Raw genomic sequence first — 26,758 nt, 5'->3', positions numbered from 1 at the left:
ATTCAAAAATAATGCATTAAAAAAACATTCATACAAATGTCTCCTGACCTGTACATAAATTCGGAAATAAAAGTAGCCATGTTCCTATAGTACATGTAACTTGCAGGTTTTTACAAGCTGTGTCAGTAGGGGGCAGTCAGCAAACCTCACAAGTAGCACAGTCAGAGGCCGCGCTCTTGACAGATGGATGAAGTAAAACAGAATGCAGGGGTCTCAAGATGCAATTTTCGAAGTTTCATCTACTTTTAATTTGACACAGCGGCCTGAAAAAGCACTGTTTATAATGCTGAAAACCAGTGAACACTCCAAAAGCATCCGGTGTGTAGTATATATATATATATATATATATATATATATATATATATATATATATATATATATATATATATATACCTCGAGATCGAATACCTTTTGGAAAGGCTTGAATAATGACTGCAAAATGAATAATGGATTCATCTGAATAATATAAAGAAATTATTGTATGCCTGATTATCCAAAAAGCACAAGGATAAAGCAACATTTTAAATAAACATTTCCAAAATTACAACAAATTTATGAATCTGTGCAGCCAATATTTCTAAAGTGTAAACTTCATCAATGAAAATGCGCATATTGTGATTTCAGATTGGGCGGGCGTGGTGTGGAAGTGGAGGCGTGGCTAAGCACTGGTTTGTGAATGGAGAGTGAGGCCAGGAGGAATGAATGATAAGGACTCACACCTGTGCATAATTTCTCTGACAGCTGTTCTATGTTTCAGTGAGCAGGGTTGGAGAGAGAAATGGGAGACAAGAAGCTAGGAAGGAGAGAGAGAGACGAATCTGAGTGTTTGCAATTGCTGAAAAGCAATCCGCATGTGAATTTTGAGTTGTAAAGAAGTGTGAATAAAACTTACGTTAGACTGTTTAGTAGGCTCCTGCTTCCTCCTTCCTATACCAACAAGAGTATATACTACACCCAGTCTTAACTGCATCTGTGATCTAATGTTAATTGTGTGCACCTGAAGTGTGTCAAGTGTAACATTAACTGCTTCTTTAAACTGTGCTAACTTTTTAAATGTTAAGTGTTCTTGAATTATGGTAAGGCACTATATAAATGTAACCTTATTATTATTATTATTTAAAGAGGCCATATTATGCTTTTTGGGATTTTACCTTTTTCCTTTAGTGTGTAATATAGCTGTTTGTGCATGTAAAAGGTCTGCAAAATTACAAAGCACAAAGTCCACGGCAAAGGGAGTTACTCTCTTCCACAAAAAACACTGCACCTGAATTGCCAGGAACACCTGGTTTGCTAATAATTTATGATCTATCATTTATTATTTATCGAGCTGTCAAAATTAGTGTGTTAACCACTGATCTATATATATAACTGGATAGCTCATGACGTCACAACAGTGAAGCTACTGTGCCGCCATCTTGGTATTCCCTAACGTTCTGTATTCCTATGGGTCTCAATGGGAAATCGTCTGTTTTGGTGAGTAATTTTTACCTATCCAGTCACATAAAAAAAATGTTTTATGTCTGCATACACTGCATCACAATGCAATCTTCCTAAATATGTAATTCATTATTTATTTTGACTTTAATTTTTTCCCGCTGCTTATTCTAAATGTGAGCGTGTTATGTTACTCTTTATTGCAGCAGCATTACGTTCAGCGGCACGACGTGCATACGTGTTTCAATAGAAACAAGTTTAAGAAACTTGAGGTAAGATATCAGTAGACATTTTCAAACATATTTTTAGCAGGCTTTAAAGTTTTTATTCTGAATACATAATTATGTTTTGTAGCTTTTGTTTACGTTGAACGTGTGTTGTGGTTATTTTCTTAGGATAAATGAATATTAGCTATGCAGCTAACGTTAACTTAGGAAAATAACCACAATGAATAACAGTATAACTCACCAAGTTAGCTTTTTTGGTCAAGTTGAATATCTAATTTCAGATCAACACCGGTTACATATGACAAATATAATGTGGGCTTTCATTAATTCTCTGTGTGTGATTTGTACTTTTTGCAGTGCAGGCCTGAATACGGTCCAGCTCACGGGCATCATTTATAAAGTGATCAATTGGAACAGACGAGGAGCAGCGCTGGACTGGTAATCTGGCCTACCGGACATTTTTCCGGTGGACCGACGCACTTTGGGGCCGATCAGGGTGGACTAGCCATCGGGAGAACCGAGCGGGCCACAGTGTCGGCCGCGATAAGCTAAAACGAGCCGCCGAGTTAGTGAACCCCCCCCACCAACACATTTTTGGCGAGTTATGTCAAATCCCGGGCCAATTTCTCTTCCCAGTCCAGCCCGTAAAGGAGCACATGGATATTGTTGAAGATAAACAAGGTAAGTTTGCTGTTTGGATTTCAATAAACATCGCACTGAATGTTAGATAAAACTGGAATTGGTTTGCAACAGGAGGAAAAGCTGTATGAGGAGTCAGCCTGGCTTCACTGAAGAGCTGTTTTAACAGAGTAAACAATATTACACTATCTGTTTTTATTTGCAATGAAGATACTTTTGCAACATGCAGTATAAGTCTCATAAAATTACTGTGTTTCAGATAGTATAACATATATATAACATTTAATATTAATAGAAAAGTTGACCCAAATATGTAAATTCTGTCATCATATACTCAACCTCATGTCCTTCCAAATCCATGTGACTTTCTTTTGCAGAACCCCCAAAAATGTATTTTGTATTCCATATAAAGAAAGTAAACACTGAGCAAAATAGCTTGTTTTGGTCACCAATGGCTTTCATTATATGGACAAAAACATTTTTTGAAATGTCATCTTTTGTGTTTCACAGAAAAAGTCATACAGGTTTGGAAGGACATGAGGTTGAGTAAATAGCTGTGCGTAAGGTCTTAAGTTGGGGTATAAAGTTCAAGTCTTTGTAACTACTAGTTAGTTTGCAACTAAGTGTGCTTAATTTGGTTGCTCCACCTGTTCTTAAAGTCTTAACTAGTAAGATGTTAACTCTCCGTAAAGTGATGCATAGTTGCATAATATGACGTTTACCTGCATTGATCTATTAAGCAGCGTTCATATTTGTACACAGAAGTATTAAAAATCCATGAACTTCAATTTGATTTTGTTACGGTTGATGTACAAACCTTGTTTGCTCACGTAACTGTCACTGCGGACGTCACAAGAGCAGCTCTCTTGAGAAACATATTTTGATAATTAAGATATTATTTTAATTATTTAACATTTTATACTTTTATATTTGACTGTCATTCATATGATTTTGAAGCCTGAAAAGGAAATCATACCCTTATTTTATTATATGACTCAAGCTTGTAAAAATTTGTATAAATGAATTAGTTAGTTTGTATGGTAATTATTCATCATATTTATGAAACACCTAAAATAGGCAATTAATTGTCATAATCACAATTATTTGATTGATGCCTGTCATGCAAAACATGAGCTTATTGATGTCATAAAAGATCAGTCTTCTTTTTTATTCCATCAGTTACACCTGCTCTGAGTCTTCTGTAAATATTTAGTTTATACGTAGGGTTACGTCGTACTGAAGTTTAATATTTAGTAGTGCGTAAATTGTGACTTCATGCCCATTTACGCCACAACTAGGCTAAGTTTAAACTTTTGTATAGCTGGTGCAACCGGCCGCTGATCTTTATAACAAACTTTTCATTTTTCTACTATTTTGCAGTACAAGCTTGCCCAGAGTTTTCTTAAGCCGTTTGGAGTGTGATGCAGCACATGTTTCCTTGGCAGTGAAGTGGAGGCTGATGTTTGTGCAGCTTTCTGCAATGCACTGAGTATGAAGATGTGATTGTTGTATTGTTCTAGGTTGAACATGTTTGCCTCAAGTTCCTTGAATGCAGAACCACCATGGAGATCCAGAACCTTTGTGGGGACAGAGATGGGCCTTGTGAGTGTGTGCTGTTGAAGAAATCTCTCAGCTGTCTTGCAGACTTTCAGGACGCTGTCTGACGGTCTTATAAATCCACCTCAGGACTTCATGTCGATTAGTGTGTTCATCTTGGGAAGAGCTCTCGACACTGAGTGCTGATAAACAGGTAGTGCACAGAATCATCTTCATAGTTGTTTTAACCGCAAAGCCTGCTATGTACCCCACCACAGCCTCTTTGAACATGGACAAGCTGGTAAGACATACAGTGATGTTTTTCTCTGTGTCTTCTGTTTCAGGCTGAACGTCACTGCCTGAAATGCCAGCATATCAGAAGATGCTGCCTCCAGTGTCACTGTGCTATCCGGTGGAGAACTGTTGTCACTAGCACTGATGGCATGTCTTGCTACCATTCTTTTGAAAGCTGAATAATGTGGGATTGTTGTTAAATCCATTAGCAGATTTGCTCCCACATATCTGCACATTTTTATTGTATTGTTCAGTTTAAGTCAATCTTTGTGTACTTGGAAGCTTTTGTTATTGAACAAATAAATATGTATGATTTCCTTGTGTGCATATGTCAATAAACTTATTTCTAATTATGATTTAAAAGATCAGGGGATTGTTGAAATAATTAAATTCTCACAAGCTGGTATGTACATATTCCAGAAATGAATGCAAATGGATAATTCCATCAAGTAAAGGTAAATTAATTTATGTGTGTATATATATGTATATACTGTATATGAACTTGTGTGTATACTACGTTTCTATATTTGATTGTTCTGGATTTATTCTGAAGAGGTACTGTCTAGTTACAATAAAAACACAAAGCTAGTCGTTTTTATTAACAACTTTAAAATTTGTTGATGTGCATGCCCCCCCTAAATTAGTTCACATTTACTATATAATCTAGTCAAAAATTGTTAATAATGTTGGCAAATTATGCAGTTGTATAATTTGTCAACATTATGAACAATGAGCAGCAACAGATTTAAACTATGAAGGCAGAGAAACATTGCATCCTGTAACAATCTGCAGATGGATAACTTTGCTTTAAAAAGGGGTATTAATACACTCTGGTGTTGTATTTTTACTGTTGATTATTAAAGATTATGATCGTTATGCCCACTCTACATGGGGATAACGACTAATGTGTGCTTAATATGTACATAGTCATAAATTACAACCTGTGGGCACTTTAGCCGCATCCTTAAGTGAGTGTTGTTTCGCGGTTAAACGCTGCACATGCCGCGATGCCCTCTGTCAGTAGGGAATCGTAAGATGGCCGCAAGAGCACTTCCGGTAGCTTCACCTACTGCTGGCAGTTTAGAATTCTATGAGCAATCCAGTTATATATATATATCAGTGGTGTTAACGCGTGTGATTAAAGTTTAGCGTGTTAATTTTTCTTGATCGTGATTAACGCATTTACCGTTAATACAGCATAAACCAGCATTAACACTGGTTGGAAGGGCAGAACCATTTTAAGGTGTTCGCCCGGACGCCCACACCTGAAACACACACAGCAGTGACTCAGTGTCAGTGATAAAGTGATGGGGAAAGGAGCTCTTGACACTATTTGTTGTACAAAACAAGGCCAGATGTTTTTGTCTGCAAGCGCTTTTCATGTGGAGTTCAAAGCTGTGCTTGACGCTGGCTTTAACTCCCTGATGCGAATCATGAATGCGGCTTCACGATTGCTTTAACAAAGCGGATAGCCACAGCCTGCCAGCAGATTAATACTGTGGAGGATAATAGTTTAAGAGATTTAATACCTAGAGACTAGTCCTTTCAATTAATCTGGTTCTTTCAATTAGACTTTGGGAAATGTTTATTGTTACTTTAATTGGTGGTATTTTAATGCATTTTATCGTTATACTGTTGAAGGCTTTGTTTGGAAAATGTTTATAAAGCATTATATCCATAATATATATCATAATAAAAAAATATTGTTTTGTTTTCTTTCCTAAGATTTGAATAAATTAATTTTGACACAAAAATAAGTATATTTATAGTCAAATTTGAGCACTTTCAAAATATTGCGATTAACTACGATAAATATGCGCTTACAAATTTGAATCAACTGACGGAACTAATATTTTATTATATATATATGTGCAATTAATATGATTAATTACTCTGTATGTCGTGAATTAATTTGATTACAAATTATAATCGATCAATAGTCCTGGTAAAAAGACAAAAACTAACTACAGATGAATACAGATGGTAATGCTCATTATAGTGGCCCCTTGCTGTAGCACTAAGAATACATTTAGTGAATTACATTACACATTTACGGTAGAAACACAAGAATAAACTGAAATTGAGCTTGCATTCACTGCATTCACAAATTTTGCGTTCATCAACACCATGTAGTTGCACTTACATATATATAGAAATGATTCCATCCCTCCCTCTACACAACATTCCTGCAAAATCCAAATTCGCAGCAGAAATAGTCCACTTAACACATCTCGCTGGCCAGTAATCTTGCTCTATTTTTAACCCTCACTGGTGGGGTTTATTTTTCCTTCACCTAAATCAGATTTTGCCTGCCCTCTTTCTGTCCTTTGTGGCTAACTGGATTATAGCCAATCTTGTTAACCTCTGCTGTGCTGTCGAGTTGCCCAGAGAATCACACTAGTCAAGAGCACTCTACAAGCCCACAGACTAAAGAGAGAGTGGTAACAAACCACTAACGTTCACTTCAAAATGCAAATGTTATTTGCTTTGAATTTGTTTGTAAAGTACATGCACATTTATATTCAGTCTGGCCTGGGCTTTTTAAAACACGTGAGGTAAATTCTGGTCATATACGTTAATAAAACTACCATTAACAGATTTCAAAAAGCTATTTTCGAACGTTCTCACACTTTAGCTCTAATTGAAGGGTTAATTACCACCCAGATGAAACAAGCCTGTATTTTTTCATACATCAAACAACTTTAATTATGTAATTAATATTTTGAGTTTGCATCTAAATTGTGTGGAGCAGGCTAGCTCATTTGCATAGGGTAATGAGAGGGATGTTTCCATTACAGGTAATTAGGTGCTTGAGAGGCAAAGGTATGGCAAAGAGGCTGGGAAAGAGGAGATGAAAAATGTCAGTATTGTATGACAGAATAAGGAGGCATTAACATCAGCAATGACATGCCTGTCAAATGGCTAGCAAATGCTTAGGAATTGGCAGATGTCAAATAAATGTGGTTTCACGGCAAAAATCGGCATTGCAATCAGTTCAGTGCTTTGAAAATTTGAATTATATTTGTAATATTATTATGAGATTAAGTTCTAGGAAGCTATCTAAACAACATTTCGCGAATGCTCATTCCATTTCCTCCTTATTCAAACCAGCAACTGCTACCATTCTTGATCAGATGCAAAACGAGTAGCAGTGTTTGATTTTTCAGAAAAGAAACCACATCGCCTTCTCAAAGATGCAGTAGATCCATCAAATAACATGCAGACAAATAGTTAATTATGTAGTAACACAATGGATTACAGCATGACTATAATATAAAACCAGATGTAAAACAGTAACATTAAATCTATTATGACATCTATTAAACATTTATTTGAAAAATAAGCTTTTGTGACCATTTTAAAATGAAATCATGCAGAAATACAAGATGTTCTTGATTGGAATCATCCAATACTACAAGATTCTGGCAAAATATTATGATTGAGTAAATTAAAACAGCATCAACTGCTCTAAAACTTTAGAATATATTCAATGAAAGAGCAAAGAACGCTGTGAACGTGTTGTGGAAATGTCTTGGTTCTAAAATTGTGGATTCCTCCAGTCTTCAAGATCTCTGTTTTCAATGTATCAGCCTCTCCAGCACAACCCACACATCAGACCCGGGGTCAGGGGCTATCTCATACACATGCTTCAGTTCAAAAACTCACACACACACACGCACGCACTCACACACAAACACGTTGGTTGCGTCTATCCTTATGAGGACTCTCTATAGACATAATGATTTTTATACTGTACGAACTATAGATTATTTCCACTACCACTAAACCTAACGCTCACAAAAAACTTACTGCATTTTTACATTGTTTAGTGTGTTAAGCGATTTGAATTATGGGGACAATATAAATGTCTTCACAAACCACATTTACAGCAAAATACCCTGAAATTACCAGTTTGAAACCTAAAAAATGTCCTTGTAAACTACCCAAACACACATACTTGTATGATCTTACTGTATCTATGGCAGCAGCCTAAAAAACCCAATGTGCATAGGCACCCTATGTGCATAGGCACTCTAACACACACACACACACACACACACACACACACACACACACACACACACTCTCTCTCTCTATCTCTCTTACGCATGCAAACACTGAAACCCACACACACACATGCTCTGACAAGATGTGCACATTCGGCTTGCTGGTGAAGGTATGAACGAGCACATCTGAACACTGAAAGATCTTAAAACTTGCTCATAAACCCATAATTTACATCATTATTTTATGCACGTCAACGCACTTGTAATTCCTTGCAAAATGAAGTCGGAAAATTTGCATAAATATTTGATTGCGCTATAGCCACATAAATCTGAGCATATTCACGCCATATCAAAAATGCATTTTGATACAGCATAAAAAAACCATGCATAAATACATAAGGTACACATTTGAATGTATTTAACAGATTTTCTTCACACTGATGGTCGAGTTATAGAGTGGTTCGGTGTTTTCGTAATGGAATAACTGGGAGTGCAGTGGAGGTGAACTGTTTAAAAGCTTTCGGAGGGAGATACACAGAGAGTGTGTGATGGAGAGGAGTGGTGTTACCACGGCTCAACACCAACATCAATTGCTTTTTCCACTCTCAACATTTCTTGTCTAATGCAGAATGACAGCTAAGAGTGTATGTGTGTGGAGAGAGAAGAGGGGGCGTGTGGCCGGACAGTGCATGTACGTATGGAGTGTTAATAGATTTAAGTAAGTGTGTGTTTTTTTTTCAGTATATATATGTTACAAAAAGAGTGACAATTCAGAATAGAAATGAAAGATTAAAGCATGTTACTCACATAAACAAAATCAGTTTTGCTTTAGTACGTGTGTGTTTGAGTGTAAATTTGTTTTTTAGTGTCTATATGTGTTAAGAGTAATGGAATGAAAAAGCTCATTTCACAAACATAAAGCAAATATGTTAGACACATAAACAAAACAAACAAAATCCGTTTTGCTTGAGTATATGTGCATGAGAGAGAAAAAAGGGAGATGGACCACAAAAGAGCGTACAAGTTATCTGGCCCAGGGGTGACTTATGTGTGTTTGAGTGTGTGTCATGGATGGCAGGGGCTGGGACCGCCGAGAAGGATTACGGAGGAGAAGTAAACACAACTATAGTAATGTGGCGCTCTCATCACTGTTCACAACCAAAAGAAATAGGTCAGTGGAACATGACACACGCCAACGTCACCCAAACGACCAGCAGCAAATGCATCCCGCGTCCTGACTCCATCTCTCCAGTACCTTACCTTTGACAACACACATACTCTCGGTCCGTCTCCGACTCGGGGCAAGAAGATTACATGAAGATCCCCTTGTGTTTTCAAGCATAACCAAAAAAAAAAAGAAAAAAAAAAAGAAAGAGAGACAGAAGGAAACTTTGACCACCTTAACATCAACAACACCACGTAGAAAGCATAACTAGACCCGTTCTAGGCAGGTTTCCTGCATAAAATGAACATGTTCTGTTAAGCCAAGAGACTGGGTTGAAAATTCTTTATTTTCTGCTTAGGAACAGAACACCAGACGGCAGCTTAACAGCATTCTTTTTTTATATGTTCAGCAGCTCTCAAACACGTATTTCTTATTTCCCTCAATAGCTGGAATAAAAGAACTAACCTCATTTCCTTTGCAGAATAGAAATATACGACTGCACAGACAGAGCCAGAACTTAATTCCCCTGTAATAAACACATGCACAAGCCAGCAGCACTCTCTCTCTCCCTCTCTTTATCTCTTTTTAAACAAGCCATTCAAACGGCAAGTTGGCTGACTCCGAATAAAGCCCTTTGCAGCGCTACTTGCTTGCAAGAAAAGGAAGTTGGCAAAACCCCAGCATGCTGTCTCCTCTTACCTTTCATAGCTGAAATCACAAAATACATCATTAAGCCCGGCAGTCCATAGGCGAGCTGTTTTGCGAGTGCTAGCACGAACCCTCCACTGCTGTTTCAGCAGCAGCTGGCCAGCATTGCTCTGCCGCTCAGCTGCGCTTGCATGACCACACCAGAATCCATGTGACTCTGACATCAGCGCTCCCAAACCCTCAGGCCCCGCCCCTGGGATTTGATTGGCAAAGGAGGTGGCCGATGAGAAGGGAGAGGGAGGAGGAAGGAGGCTGGCTGTTTTCCTGCAGGCTGCAGTGGCTGTAACTGATGGGATAGTTTGGGGGTGGGGTGTCTGTCACCGTCTCTTGCTCTTTATCGCAAGCAAGAGGGAGTCATAACAGGAGCCCAACACCAAATAACTTTTCGTTTTATGTACCTTCGGACAGGGTGGTAGGGTGACTGCAAGAATGTTTAGTGGAATTCAAAAAAGGAATGACATGGTCAAAAAGTTTAAATGGCAAAGAATGAGTGAATTAAGATTTTTTATTATGGTTAAAATTGTTGGAATTTGTTATAGGCTAGATTTTAGTCAGGGTAGAAACCATATCTCATTTGACATGAATGAAATGGGTCTGTGAGAAACAGATTTTTTGAAAAACATATTTTATTTTGATTTGATCAATGTTGCATTGGTTGAACAAGTACAACCTCAAAATACTGGTACTATAAATTGATACTATTTGACGCTGATTTATATCCATCTATAATGTTCCTAATGCTTTTGGCCATTTTTTTTTTTTTTCAATTAAGCTTTTGAATCTGAATTTAAATGAAAGGGTATGTGGATGTAGCATAATAATAATTATATTAATAATAATGTCTCATTATGGTGCTGTGGCAACAATCTCTCTTTTCCTATGTTCTAATATTAGACAGGCAGATGAGACCGCAAGCGAAGATGTTGCTGAGAGAGAGAGTGAGTGAGAGAGAGAGAGAGAGAGAGAGAGAGACGGATCCTGGCCGTTCCTCTGACCTCCCTCCAGGAGGCTGGTTTCATCCTTTCCTCGCTTGCTGCTCTCTGTCCTGCCTGCTGCGAGAGGTACTCACACTGGCTGCCCTGGCAGCTGAGCTGCAGAAGATAGCAGGACTGAGAGGGACTCATACTGATCCCTCCACCACACAGCAACTGTCTGATGAGTTTCACTATCTTGCCATCCTTATCACTTTCTCTCTCCAGTGCTCTGTCGGAGACCCTGTCCCTTCCTTCGCACCCCTTGCAATCTCTCTCTCTCTCTAATAATCTGCTCAGCAGCTGGCAGATCATGATTCTGGTCTTAGAGAAAGCTGGATCCGGCCAAAAACCCAGCTCCATTTTGAGTCTAATAAATAAGCCCCTGCTCTTTTCGTCTGCTCTCTGGACTAAAGTGAATCTGAGATAGCCTTATTTTAGCCCTCTAATAATATATATTTTTATTACTATTTATTTACTATAATCTTAATAAAATATATTCCATTGTGGCTCTTTTTTATGTATATGTAAATAAAATGTTAAGTTCTGCACTAGCTTCTGTATTACTCCAGCCATTAGAAATTAGCAGTGCAATACTGCGGAGATTGTTGGCTTTTGTGTGACGAATTGCTTATGTTCCTCATTTTGAAGGTCGCTTTGGATAAAAGTGTCTGCTAAATGACTGCTAAATGTAAATGTGATCATTCGCTTACAAAAATGAACCATGGTATCCACAGTTTCCATCAAAATACTGCAGTTACTACATTCATTTACTATACAAAAACCGTAAGTTGGTATAAGCCACTAGGGGTGGATAAAAATAGCAATTTTCCGATGCATCGGAAACTTCATATGAAAAATCTCCATACGATTCTTATATCCCAAAATCAATCTTTTACTCTATTCGCAGCCCTACACTACAATGAGAGGAAATCACTCCCATCTGCAAACCAAATTTTGTGCTATGCGACTAAAATGTATATTTTTGGCAACTGACTTGTAAATGTTAAGATTTCACTCACCAGTGAATTAATTGTGTAGTATAGTGGTGGAGTATTCAGCAGTGAGGTCCTTTCACTGCGTGTTGAGAGTAAAAGTTGTTCTGTGTAATGTGTGTCCAAAGACGAGATCCACGCAACCCAATTGTCATTGAATAATGTCTCTTTTAATATCCTTTTTGTTCTCTAGTCACTTGTTACAACAAAAATAAACATTTAAATTTAATCATACATGGCACATACATAGATGAGTCTCTCTCTCTCTCCATAACATGTGCTCATCTACAGATGCTCTTCACATTGATGTCGGTTTTGTTAAAGAGACAGTACCGGTTTAAACAATGTGTTCAACAAATCATTGTAAATAACTGAAAATAGTACAAATTATACAATAAACATAATTAAACAAAAAAATAATTATTTATTGATTGTATACTTGGATTTGTTCATTTTTAAAAAGACAAAATGTGACCTAAATGACAGATATTTTTTTTTATAAAATATAATTTGTTAAATTAATATTTTTGTAATGTACTTAGTTAGAATGTCCCCTGCATAGTTAACAGCATTAGCTGGGAGATCATTTATTTCATATGTAAGCAAAATGGACATGAAATATACCCATATGAACTGATTTTGAATCAAATCGAGAAATCTTTTTTAATACCCAGTGCATGGGTGAATGAAACAATAACATATAGGACAGGACTACGGTTGGATAATTAAATTTTGATGATATTATTGATACACTAATAGCACAGCCTAGCTGAAAATGTAGGTATAGTTCCAGAGCAAGTTATTACATTTTGATGAAAGATCACAAAGACAACATTTTTTTCTTTAAACATAATGTGTACTGATTAAATGTACACAATAAAACCAGGAACTTGTATTAAGTAAATGGAGGTCAATTTAGATTTAATGTTGAAGAAAAAAAGAAAAGAGAGACAAACATAGTCAATTATTATGGTTTACAATAGTAACAATATCTTCAGTAACTATGGCATTTTGATGAAAACTAAATTTTTGTAATTGTTATTAGGATGTGTGTTTTGTGTTTCAAAATTACTATTTACCTGGATGACTGTGGCTGCTATGCTAATGCTAACACTAAATGAGCAGGAATAACTGTACCGCAAATCCCCTGAATAAATAAAAACAAACAAAAATGTAAATATACCCTACCTGATGCCATAAATCTCCAAGATTAGCATCTGATCATGACTTCTTGCGTGTTCAATTAGGGGCAGGCGCAAATAAATTAACTCATGTTATGTCAAGACTAATCCATCAACGGTCTCCACTTAATAAGCAAAATATAATTTCCCCACCATGATTATCAAATGAGGTGTATCATATCTGAAAATTAGCAGCCGTAAAGTTGCATTAGCAGCTGTGGAGGTAGTTTAGCTTGTGTCACGCTCTGGAGTTAGCATTAGTGTTAGCGGTGGGCTGTTAGGCCTCTTTTAAGCTAGTTTTTGACTGTGTGGTGCTTGCATTCTTTGGATGAGTCAGTCCAACTGCAGCTTGCGGTGAGTTTAAACTGCTTCGCTCTGTTGTGATACTTGAGGTCGATAGGAAAGCAACAGTACTGTGGTTAGAGCAGGAGGTTGCAGACTGCTGAGAGAATGGCTTTTATAAATCAGCTTGCTGTAGCCTCTGGGCAGTGCAGTTGAGCTGTGCACATTTGTACGTGGAGCAGAAAAAGCTACATGCATACTTGCACGCAAAAACGAATGCAGCATGTTTTCATCTTCCTAAACCTTTAGATCTGAGTAAGATAACCCTAGTTTAGACTACAAGTGAGTTATCAGTAATGGTTAAAAAAGATCTGTGGCTTACAGAGTGAGAATAACAGATGAAAAGGAAGCTGGAGCGTTTGTCTTATGGTTTTGATGTACTGTGTGTGCACATGCGCTATTCTACTGTTGTCTGCAGCTGAGGGTTTCTGTAGCTCATAGCATGACTGAATGTTGAAATGGTACTGTTTCTAAACTTTTATTACCACATATACCATCACTATGACACTGGTTATATAGTTGATAATGGTGAGTATATCAGAAAACAAAAACTGCTATACAAAGGCAATGACATTTCTAGGTGTGGAAATCAGCAGGGACTTGGCAATATGATATTATAAAGATATCGAAGCTGTGATGTGATAATATTGCTATTATTACGATATTGCAACTTTTATTCTCATTAATCTTCAAAAGCTATTTGATGCTTTGCACAAGAAGTGAACTTCCTGCTTTACTTCAATGTAGAACTATATAAACGGCATAGAGTGTAGGTCCGGCAGTGTAGGATAAACAAAAAACAAAACCAAACAAAGCAAAACTAAACTAAACTAAACTGAACTAAATTAACTAAACTAAACTAAACTAAACTAAACTAAACTAAACTAAACAAGAGAGAGAGAAAAAAGTTAACTTTGGTCTTTACACTCTCCAAAAGGCAGCTTTACCAAGGCATTCCATGGTACAGCATGTCAAACCTCAATCAGTAATTTCCTAGTATGTCCCCAACCAGTCACTGGAACGTCAGCATCTCAGAGGTGTCAAAAATCAAACTGTGAAGATTTCCAACCAGCATTGGAGGAATTAAATGGTGTTTCTGACAACAGCTGCCACCAGACAAGCCTCATCTTTTCCACTCTGTGCCCAGGAATACATTTCCCTCCCTTCCATTACAGCTTTCCTAACCTTGAGCAAACCTGTGGAGTTGGACGTAGAAGATCCATATGTGGAAGATGTCACCTTTTCTCAGTGTTATTGTATTGAAAGGCTTTATTGTAAGCAGTGACTCTTTATCATCTTTGGCCGAGTTGTACATGTACCTGAACCAACGTCTTTGTCAACCCCGTATCCTTGCTCATTCTTGTTGCAAGACATTTAAATCACCCTGTTTTGCCTCCATCTTATAATCTGGTTCTGTACAAGGTGTTTTAACATGTCCCATATTGGGCCAGCATGGGTGTATCCCTTCCCAGCGAGGACCAAAGGTGGACTCAGTCCACCCTATTTCCTGTCTGTCTCTGTATAAACACAACAGCCCTAGTCAAGTGTCTGACTCTTCACCTCCTGATTAATTCAAGCAAATGTATTTATTGTAAACAACCCCTGTGGGATGGAATTCAATTGAGAGGGGACGCAGAGCATCCACTGGTGCCCCCGAGGAGCAAGGCGGAGGACTGCAGCCAATAATGGGCTCATTAGCAGTCTGTCAGTAGCCATCCCACGCACAGGCAGAGCGAACAGCAGCTGATCCTCTAGCCTCTTTAACTCCTGCCTCTCTGAAACACTGAAACTGCTAGCCTTAGAGTTTAGAGAGCTTTTTTCAGTCTTTAGAACCTTTTAACATCTACAGTAGCTAGCATGTCACTGAAGATGGCATGAAATCAAAATTGACACTTTTTACCTTTTTATCAAATGTTCCAGGTCTTATTGAGCATAATCCATCTGTGCATGTTAGTCGAAAGAAACAAAAGTTTCTTGTAATAGCCTTTTAAAAATGTCGAACCATGACTGAATGTTACTAAAATTCTACGTGCCACATTCTACGTTTTGCTAGGCAAGTATGCAAGATGACACTTTAGCCGGAAGTGTCATAGAAGTGTCATAGAAGCGTGTACAACAGTTAAAGGATGGGCAAGGAGGAGGCGAGAACCGGCTTGTCAATATAAATAATATTTTAATAAGAAACTTAAAACACAACATAAACAAACACACATGCGGACATGCCCGTAATTCTCTCTCTCTCTCAAACCATCGTCACCGGCCGCCTTTATCCCTCGCGCGCCTCATCAGGCCGATTGGGGACCGGGCGCGCGATATTCCCTCCGCTCCACACTCCTCCCGGCGTTATCTCAGGCCGGGGTGCCACCGGCATGACGTACACCCCCCCATCCCTGGGGCGGGGTGTATCTTGCGTCCCGCGTGGTCATCCCCGCCTTCCTCGCCCTGGGAGGAGACAGGAGGGGAAGACAACAACAACAAAACAAAATAGGCGAGGGAAAAGGCCAACACGGTGAGAGAGAGAGGAGAGAGAGAAAAAGCTCACTCACCGGTTCTCTGATGTACCGTCGCGTGGTCCTCGAACACTCCTCCACACTCAGGCGGACGACAGCCACTCCACCCCCGGCGAACTGGAGTGAAACTGTCGACCCCCAGCGGGTAGAACGCACCTCCGCTTTTCTGGCGGCAAATGGGGACACTCCTCCGCTCCTGGCAGCGGCTCTACCGCTCCGGGCGGTCGGAGAGATTCTTCCCTCTTCCCCTCGCGGACGGCGGTCTTCCCTCGACCCCTCCGCGTCTCTGGGGACGGCAGGGCACTCCTCCGCCCCCGGCAGCAGCTCCCTCGCTCCAGGCGGTAGGGGTATCCAGTCCCCACTTGCCCCGCGGACGACGGCCGTACCCCGCATCCGGGCGGTCGGGCTACTCCGTCACCCGGCAGATGGCAGCGGCGCTCCCCTGGGTGGACGGCAGTGTCGAGGACCTCCTTCCCGGGTTTCAGCACCAATGTACAACAGTTAAAGGATGGGCAAGGAGGAGGCGAGAACCGGCTTGTCAACATAAATAATATTTTAATAAGAAACTTAAAACACAACATAAACAAACACATGCGGACATGCCCGTATTTCTCTCTCTCTCGAACCATCATCACCGGCCGCCTTTATCCCTCGCGCGCCTCATCAGGCCGATTGGGGACCGGGCGCGCTCCACAAAGCGACATTAAATAATTTGGTTGCTTCAGAAAATGTGCTTTTCATGTTGCATTTGCTTTCAGGACACTATTGGTTAAGCTTTGGTTAAAGTTTTTAATCTAACATTCACCTTAAACACCTTGTGCTATTAAGACACAATTTCACTCGCTTTTGGCGCCCCTTGCTGGACATTTCACTGGGAAACTGCACCGAAACGTGTAATGAAGCACATAATTTCGTCATGAGATCAGGCTGAAAATATCCCAACTTTCTCCACCATTTCTGCTGATGTAACCAAGGCTGTATGACTTAAATTTTAACCAATAATATCACAGCCTAACATTTTAAGATCTAAAGAAATTACAATGTATAAAATCAAGTCCTGTATTATTTCTAGGGATGTACAAAACTGCATATGTCCATTAGGTCTCAAGGAAGCCCTGTATAACCAGCTGGTTTAGGGTCATTCTACCAAACACCAATCAGATGCCATTCATAGGGGTATATGGACCCTTGCTAACAATAACAGTAACTGTTGGACTGTCAGTGCAATAAGTCTCTCTCTGAGAAGTTTAGTCTCTTAATTCTGTCTGAGGGGTCGTTCACATAGGACATGACACATTCTTGTGTTCCGTCTGCACTGTTTTTTAAACCTTGATACCTACAAATTGAATCAGATGGTTGCATTTGGAGCATCTCACTTTTGTTGCAACACATCAGGGGCGGTACTAGGATGCAGTATTTGATCCTCATTTTGATCCTTAATGCGCAGTTGCACATACCTTTGCATGGCGAAATTCCACGGGTGAAGATGGTGTGGGTGGCTGCTGAGTGCATGTGAAATCGCCCAAACAAATAACTGCCAAGCAGCCTCTTTTTAATGCTGCAATTCATACTCTGGCAGAGTGAAGTTGAAAAGAAACTCACAGCTGAAATTGTATCCATGTCCATTGAGTATATTCATGATATCCATGTCCAAAGTGTAGCTGTTTACAAAGCACCACACACACAGATGTCACTGCCAAACCGCAAAGTTCACTCCACGCAAAATCGGCAAGGGGAAATTCTTTGCCAATGGAAGTCCAAATTTGCGATCACATGGATTCCCATTGAGATGACTAATGCAAAGGTATGTGTGACTGTGCCTTTTGGGGTGGGGCACAAAGAAAATCTAGTGGGGCACTGCCACCCTTAAACCAGGCCTTGCAACACATCTTTCCAGTTTTAGCGTTATTTAAAAAAAAAAAATATTTACATAATTAATTTCATTAAATGAGTTACCTTGACAGCCCTACAGATACAATTAGATAAATCGCTTTGGATTAAAGCTTCAGCCAAATGAATAAATGCCAATGTAATATTAAAGCTGAGAAAAAGAAAAAAAACACTAGAAAAACTGACTTGTCGACCAAACTAAGCAACTCGTTGACGATCCTGACAAGGGTCAGAAATTAAGTGGGGCTTGAGGCAAAAATGTCACAAAAAATGCTCCTGAATTTCTAAATGCGGGGGCAAAAAATACAAAAATAAAAAGTTGCTCGTAATGAATTCTATCTGATATATTTCTTAATATTCCATTATAGTTCTAGTTATGCATATTATGGCATAAAATATGAGTTGATTTAATTCTTAGGGTAAGAGGTAAGAAAGGTATTCATGAGAATGTGTATTAACGAATTAAGTCAATTGACGTATTTGACAAACAAATGAGACACAGATTGTTTTAAATGGTTAGAAAACAAATATGTCCTCATAAAGGTAAAACAACGCCCCTTAAAATCAAATTCACTGGGCAAAGATGGCCCCTTTATATAAAAGTTCATTTCTGACACTGATCCTAATTATTTCCCAGAAATACTCAAATATGTCACATTATAGGAGTTAAATGTGTTGCAAATGTTGTCTTAAACACTACATTAATGCCTTTTTGCACCCTGATTAGACTACACTGCAATATTGTCACAGTTTGAGGTACGTTGTACCAAAAGTATCCAGTAATGTACTATGTATTATGTTTCTCAACATCCTACCATCTTATTACAGCACCTCTGTGTGCTCCAGTCACCTGCACTTTGTTTCAAAGTTAATTGTATGTTTCTCTAAAACCAGAGAAAAAGAGAAGTGAACGAAAGCCTCACACAGGCAGATGCCACATACATGACAAGAGGTTCTATACTAGAGATCAAAGATGGAACTAAAATCAGTCTATCAACAACATACCAACAATAGCATGCTCACCGAGACTTAAGCTACATGCTTTATCTGAATACTGTAAAACCAAGTGTTTTCTGTCACAGACCACCCTGACTGGAGAGAGGACAGATATATAAAGTGACACCTTTCTCTCAGTAATTCAGAGAGAGGCGGTGGCAGCCAGTTCCTGTAAGCTTCAAACCATTACTGAATTAACAAGTCCCCCCTAAATACACACTGAAAAACTTCAATATAGATCAGTTTAATATATACTCCGAAGAGTGCGGGGGCACAATATCAAACTGTAAGCGCAAGAGCCCGTATAAAACAATCATAAACCAATTTAGAGCCATTCCAGGCAATTTCCTGTGGCTTCCATCTGAGAAGAGGACTTCAATAAATCACTCCGACAACAAGGGGAATATCTATTTCCAGGATAAATAGACAAGACTATTGGGCTCCTTTTCTTTGAAAGAGAGGGAGACGTTACAGAAGGAGTTCAAATAAGAGAAACAGTGGAAGTTTTCAGAGATGGTGAAATTGGCATCGTGGCACTCAACTGCCTAACATCTCCTTTTGTGTTCCACAGATGAAAGGTCTTACGAATTTGGAACAACTGTAACAGTAAATGAGTAAAAGGGTGTGTAAATGATGAGAGAAATTTCAAGCAACCTTATATAGCAATATTTCAATCCAGCATTGAAGCTTGCCATGAACAGGAAGTGTTTGGTTTCTGATTTGGCCAGTAGTACTTCATATTCATTGAGAGCTCTGGCTGATTGGTTACTGATCCAAAATACAGAGACGAACATGAATGGATGACTGAAAACAAAGGTTAAACCCAACAATAATGGCTTTGTCTATATGGTAAACTGCATTCTGTGTTCTGTGGAACTGTCATGAAATGTGTATTTGCTGCTACCAAGGTTAAGGTTAGGGGTAGGTTTAAGGGTAGGGTTGCTGCGGGACTCCAAATATACACAATGTATGAATATTGCATGCAAATCTTGTAACATGATTTACAGAATGAAGGTTACCATATTGGCATGACCAACATAAAAAAAAGTGCTCTCACTAGCATCGAACAGAATTAAAAAATGGGCCACTTTCTTCGTTAGCACGGCATATAATGACACTATGCTCCAAAGAATGACTCAGCCTCAGTTTGGCAAGTAATTATCTGAAAATAGGCCAATGAGATTGGTTTCATTTCAAATTTTAGATTTCACTTTGGGAAAAGGTTTAAAATAAATTATTGCCAAACACCCACTTTTATTCTAGAACATTCTTAGTCTTCATAAGCTACGTATCAATAAAATACAATTTTCACTTTTTTAAACGCAGTTGTATGCCCTTTATTAAAAGGACACTTCCCCCCCAAAACTAACATTCCGTCTCCTCATGTCATTCCAAACCAGTATGCTGTTATTTTTCCGAGGACACAATAGGAGTATTTTTGAAGAATCCATACACTTTCGCTGTAGCTCTCAAATATGGTGTCATTAGACATGTCGCAGCAGGTTTGACAATGATATCTGGTCAAGAGGCATGAGGAACAAACAACAGCATGCAGGTTTGGAATGACAGGAGGGCAGGGACGGATTATGACTCGCAAAGGACAATTATCTCCAAGTGGCCCCCCTCCAAAAGTTCGTTTTCATTGTTGATGGGTTTTCGAGCGGAGGGATAGCAAAACTGGATTGCGCAACCTTAAAGTCAAGGGCCCCTGGTAATCAAGGGCACTGGCCCCATTGGCCTGGTCAGTAATCCATCCCTGCATGAGGGTGAATAAATAATGAAAGAATTACATTTTTAGGTGAACTATACTTTTAAGCGACAACTATACAGCAGAATTCCAGTCCAAGTGTTTGATTTCTGATGACCCATTTCCTTCATTGGTTGGTCGATAGCAACTCTTTATGTAGAGCTCTGGTTGATCGGTTTCTGATAAAAAATACAGACACAAGCAAGACTGGACAACTGAAAACAAAGACTAAACCCAACATTAATGGTCGTGTCTAGATGGTTACCCACGTTCTGTAAAACTCTAATGGAGTATGAATGTCGCAGGTGAATCTTGCGAGACTTTTCGAATTTGGGTTACCATATACAGTACGCAACCAAAATTAATACCCTTGTAGAAATCTAGACATACATTGCCCCCATAAGCATAAAAAGAAATCCAAATATGGGTCACTTTCTTCGATGACACTATGCTATGCTCATAAGAATGACTCGGCCTCAGTTTGTAATATTTGTATCTTGTTAGCTACATTACAGTAAAAAAATAAATACATAAATAAAAATAAAAGTTTTGTCATTCTTTGACGTTAATCCTGATGGGACATGTCTGATAGTGCCATATTTGAATTCAGAACTACAGCTGTGGCCAATATTATCAGTGAATAGCAACTTACATTTTTGGCTGTTCCTCACATAAAAATATCATATGGCTTCAGAAAACTTGGAATATTGCACACAAATCCTTTAGACTACTTTTAAGGTGCTTTTTTCCCCAATTTGGAGCATGAAAATTCTTCAAAAGTAACACCATATAGGTTTGAAACAACATGAGGGTGAATAAATGATGACATCATTTTCACGTTTGGGTGGACTATCCCTTTAAAACTAGGTATAACATAATATATGGTTTCCGACTAAGAAACATTTGCTTTTCCAAAAACACTGTAATTTGTAAAAACATCAAAACGTAATTGTGCTGTAAGCAAATATTAATAATCAACTAAATCAAAGGAGTCAAGTTATCAGACGTAATGTCTTGAGCAAATACAAATTGACTTGCCAAGAACAAAGCACAGGGACCCGAGACAGAGAGCTCTGTTTGACGTGTTACTCAAACAAATCTCCAATCCTCCTATACACGGAGCGCGTGTTTCCTTCAAATTAAATTTGAGCCCTTCCAGGTATTAATAATATGGAGACATTTGGCAGTAAACAGTTTGATAAGCATTAAACTCAACCTTGTGCTCGGTCTAATTGAAAACATCAGATGGCCCTAAGTGGCTGTTTGCATCGATTCCATAAATATACTGTATATATATATATATATATTAATGATGCTTAGAGGACCAGGGTGAAAATATATATAAAACAAATGGCAATAACTGCTTCAGATCTGATTTGAGATACTATTAATCCTAATATTTAACTAAGTGGTGTTTCAGTACAGTAAATGTGTACCGCAATAAAGTTGTAATTGTCTATTTTAGGACTTATCACAATTATGACAATTAATTGTCATAAAAAATGGTCATACTTCTTAATTATTTTAAGTTTCTCCGAAATTGTCAAGGCAAGATTAAAAAACAATGTAATTTTCCATCTGTTCCTGGCCAATTTAGCTTCAGAAAATTTGGAATATAGCACACAAGTCATATGGACTACTTTTATTGTGCATTTTCTTCCTTTTTGGTGAATATCTCATCAAGGCCAGAAGTGGAAGACCCATCCATAAGCCTTTGGAAAGAGACAGTTGAAGAGAAGGAGACACAGAAGACAAGGAGAAGAAGGAAGGGGAGCCTTGCATGGAACATGTAACCATGTACCGAGGTCTGAACCATGGCCAGGCAGAGGCCCTCAGCATTCTAATGATCTCTTTCTTCCTCCCTGCAAAGCCACATAAAACTCCCTCTCTCTGAAAAAAGGAAGCAGAGGTGATTGGGGGGGAACCTCACCAGCGTCTCTACAGGAAGTAGGGCAGGTGAATTTGTGTGTGATAATTACGGTCATAACTAGGCATGAGGGATAGGTAAATGCCCTTCTTATCCTTCATGTGGAGAGTTGGCAGTCGTGGTGAGTATTGCGGGCAATGAGCATGATTATGTTTTTTTCTTGGTGTACTGCTATGAATACTGTACAAGCTTCAAAGACTGTTGAAAAGGGCAGCGGGGGAGCGTGGCCTTTGAGGAGGGAAGTTAACGAATGAACTTCATTATTGAGGAGCATACCGGGGAGACCCCCTGGAGCGTGTGATGTATTACCCCATGTCAAAGAAATGCACAATGCCCTCCCCCAATGCAAACACTGGCTCCTACACATCCTCAATGCCAAATGGCTATATCAACCCTGAAAGAAGGGAAGGAAAGTATCAAAGTTTACTTAAGAAAGTGTGTACACACTCAAAGCTACGCAAGATAATAGCAGCTGTACATAACAACAAAATAGAAAAAGAAACAAACAACTCTGAAAAAAGGAATTGGTAATTGTTAAAAAGTTATGTGTGTAGTTTTTTCAATGTTAAAATACTCTCTCCTATCCCAGCTTTATATACAGAGATATAATTATGCCATCCGTAGGTTGATTCCCATGAAAACTGTAAACACTGTGGCACTTTCAAAACATTCTGTTTGTTTATGCATCCAGACCAGGCCGACATAGCAACACTGGCTCAACCAATGATGTAACTTTAGGGCAGGACTACCTGTTTGAAAAAATTAAATCGATCTGGTTTGATATATCATTCAAAAATCCAAGGATGCTATGTCATCGATGCAACACGTAAACATAGATGTTTATATTATTAAGAGGCACCTTTATTTTGACACTCTAATGCCAGCCATGTTCGTACATATTTCCGTCAGGCGATGCAGCAAACTTATGATATTCATCTTGTTTATAAGCACTAAATATTGATTGATGATGTTTTTTTTCAATAACTGAAGTACCTTATATTGTTGTGGATGTCCCAATGTGGATACTGGAATTGCACTTTTCAGAGAGCTCAATAAAATATTCAAATAAAAGTTTGATTGCATTTGTGAGAAAATAAAATTTAATTATTGTGTAAAATAGGCATATAATATCATAACATCGATCACAGGCCCCTGAATAAAATTTAAATCACATCATGGCAGACTTTGAGGTATCGGCAAACATTGTATCGCTGGCCAAGATCAGGGAGGGATTACACAGGGGCCCTTGACTACCAGGGTGCCTTGGGATTTAAGGCTGCGCGATATAGATTGGTGACCCCCCCTGCTTGAAAACCCTTCTGGCCACCGCTTAACAACTTTTGGCCATGAACAACGAAATCAAATACTTTTGGGTGGAGGGGGGTCATTAGAGATAATTGGCCCTAGGCCTTTGCAAGTCATAAATTGTCCTTAACCAAAATAATCGATACAAGACTTTTGTGAAAAATTAAGAAAAGTAAAGGGCAGCTTTAAATAACAAAAAAAAAAAAAAAAAAAAAATGCCAAAGACCATATGAAAATCTAAGGTAGAGACGGGTACACAATAAAAAGTTTACTTCAGGGGCGAAAATTTCATCAAAATGTTGGGGGGTGGACAATAAACAAGAGCAATTTTTTAAGGGGACACCAAGGTTTTTTTTTAGTTTTTTTGCATTTGTATTATTTTATTTCTTAAACAATTATTTTAAGAATATATCATTATATTATTTACAATACACATATTTTAATGATATTTGGGGGAGGGGCAACCCTCAGATATGCTTCAGATGGAGTGTGAAACAAAAAAGAAGAGAAATACAAGAAAATTGCAGGCAGACGTAAAAAAAATAATTTGAAAAACAAAACCAACTCTAAAAGATGAGATGGGTAAATGATATGGTGTGTGAAAAAGAAGAGAAATGCAAGAAAACGGCAGCTGTACGTAATGACAAAACATAAACCAGTCTGAGTCTGAAAGACGGAATGGTAAATGAAAAAAGGTTTAGGTAAGAAGACGTTTTAAAAATAAAAGAGGCGTTACAAAAAAAAGAGGGCAGCTACAAACCACAAAAACAACGGGAAAAATCACGTTTAATTGAACATGCATGTATGTTTGTTGGTACCAAGAGAAAATGAATGTTCTTTGATGTATGAAAGTACTTTCCAACTTATAAGGTCAAAACGTTTTTCAACCACAACTGTGCCATAGAATTACTTGCTACTGTTTAAGAAGACTCATTTGTTTAAAGTCACAGGTGCGTCACTCTTCCACTTCTACCGCATCACTCTACCATGGAAATGTGGACCGCAGAGACCTCCAGCTCTCTGAGTACAAACTGAACTAATTTATTAGGATCTGTATTGTCTTTGGGAGAGTGTAAATTTCCCTCCAACTAAAACACCATTATAGTCATTCAAAAACTGTAGCGGTGGGAGAGGCTTTCTCTCCAAGATTGAAGGAGTTCTTGAGGCTATGATACTCCTTGATTTGGCCCAAAACAACTGTCTTTTTCATACTTTCTCTTTCTTTCTGTTTAAAGCTTCTGGTCAGAGGGCATTCAGCTTTTCTGTTTTACTGTTGACTTATGAGGATGCCAGGGGTGTTTGGGAGCTATTTATCACAGGCCTGGCTCATCCTGCACCCTCACACATTAGTAATGTTCTCCACCGAGGAGTTGGCCTGTCACGGCTCTCTTCCCCCTGAAACTTTCAACAAGGTAGGTCATGGCGAGGCCTCACGCCTGCCCCACTTTTAGTCTTTTACGGCCCCTTGAAGTTCACCCTGGCCCACTGCTGACAGAGCTGGCCTAGGGGTATTGTGAGCACAGAATGATGTAGAGAGCAACAGTGGAAAATGATACAGAGCAGTGTTTTCTGTATGGAAGACAGTATTTTTTCAGTATAGAATTATTGTTCGAAAAAGTCTGTTTTCAGACAGTTTTCACGCAGAAAGCATCCTCGCACTCAAAAACAGTTAGACGCAGAGCAACTTAAATAAAAATAGAGCAGACGGACTAGTCTAGCAAACTAGTCTGTTGAGTCTAATCAAATTTCTATTTAAATTTACACATTTTGCAGACACTTTTCACATAGCGACCATCCAAAAAGAACACATTTTTATGTTTAAAATGAGTTTGATGCAGTGCAGAGGTATCAAACAGAATCAAAAGTCTTGAGATATGTTTTTAAATGTTAGATTTTTTAACTTTTAAAAAAGTTAGACTTTTAGATAGAACCTCCTCAAAACAGTGCTCATGGTGCGAGGCGATGAAAAAACAGCAACAGCATTGCCATGGTCAAATGTGAGACAAAAGCACGTCTTGTGTAAACAATTCCTTACATCTCCTTGACATTGCTTAGTGCCATGCTACACCAGTTGAGGAACAGGAACAAATCAAATCAAAAATGGTTTTTTTTTTTTTTTTACTGTTTTAATAATATGAAAAACACAAATTCAATCACCATACATTGCAGATGTTTATTGCGAAACAAGGTTCCAATAATAAGTGAACAAATGGGCAAACCTCCTTGGGGGAATTAAATAAATAATGAACACTCCGACAGTAAACTGCAAATGCTTTTATTACATAACTTTTGGGGGGATATGGACATAGATGTTTTAGCACTCCCTCAAACTGCACGGTGGCTCAGTTGCCTCTCAGCAAGAAGGTCCTGGGTTTGAGTCCCAGCTCAACTAGTGTCTTTCTATGTAGAGTTTGCTTGTTCTCCCTGTGTTTGTGTTGGGTTGTGTCAGGAAGGGAATCTGGCATAAAACTTGTGCCAAATCAAATATATATGCAGACTATCACAAAGCGGACCCTGCACCTATGCGGGACAAACAATAGGAAAGAGAGAGACAGAATTTACCGACCCAAGTACATCTGAATGCAAATTTACAAAATCACCACAAGTATTACAAAATATATATGATTTTATACAGTTACTAAACAAGAAGAGTCAAATGTGAAAGATCCAATAATTGAAACATTAGGTATACACCATCATTAATCAATGTTAGTGTTCACATTTTGAATTTCTGTTCATGTCCTATGCCAAAGAATATATATATCGTCAATGGAAAGTTTCATTATAATTGGATCAAAGGAAAATCGATAGGTCTAGTTCTTCAATCAGATTATTCAGGGCTTGTGCACTGAGTGTATAAATCCAGCAAAGCTTCACGTTTTAA

At 38.5% G+C, this 26,758-nt stretch overlaps 1 protein-coding gene and 1 long non-coding RNA gene across 3 annotated transcripts in view; one reads left to right on the top strand and one right to left on the bottom strand.

Annotated features, from left to right (window-relative positions):
- The window catches only part of LOC127637959 (uncharacterized), a 158,728-nt gene extending 155,001 nt beyond the window's left edge, over nt 1-3,727 (top strand). Inside the window, exon 3 of the long non-coding RNA XR_007969825.1 lies at nt 3,681-3,727. This is a non-coding gene — a long non-coding RNA (uncharacterized LOC127637959). The remainder of the gene's footprint in view (nt 1-3,680) is intronic.
- The window catches only part of roraa (RAR-related orphan receptor A, paralog a), a 403,803-nt gene that overhangs the window by 89,639 nt on the left and 287,406 nt on the right, over nt 1-26,758 (bottom strand). The window contains exon 1 of one of the 2 annotated variants that reach the window (XM_052119232.1): nt 10,002-10,182. The exons of the other annotated variant lie outside the window; for it this stretch is intronic. Coding sequence (XP_051975192.1) covers nt 10,002-10,032 — 31 coding nt within the window. The 5' untranslated portion in view covers nt 10,033-10,182. Of the gene's footprint in view, nt 1-10,001; nt 10,183-26,758 lie in introns of those variants that run through there. 2 annotated transcript variants of the gene reach the window in all.

This window comes from Xyrauchen texanus, chromosome 46 (genome assembly GCF_025860055.1).
Source record: "Xyrauchen texanus isolate HMW12.3.18 chromosome 46, RBS_HiC_50CHRs, whole genome shotgun sequence".
NCBI lineage: Eukaryota > Metazoa > Chordata > Actinopteri > Cypriniformes > Catostomidae > Xyrauchen > Xyrauchen texanus.
Note: the sequence above shows the minus strand (reverse complement) of the source record. Positions and strands in the feature narration are given on the sequence as shown.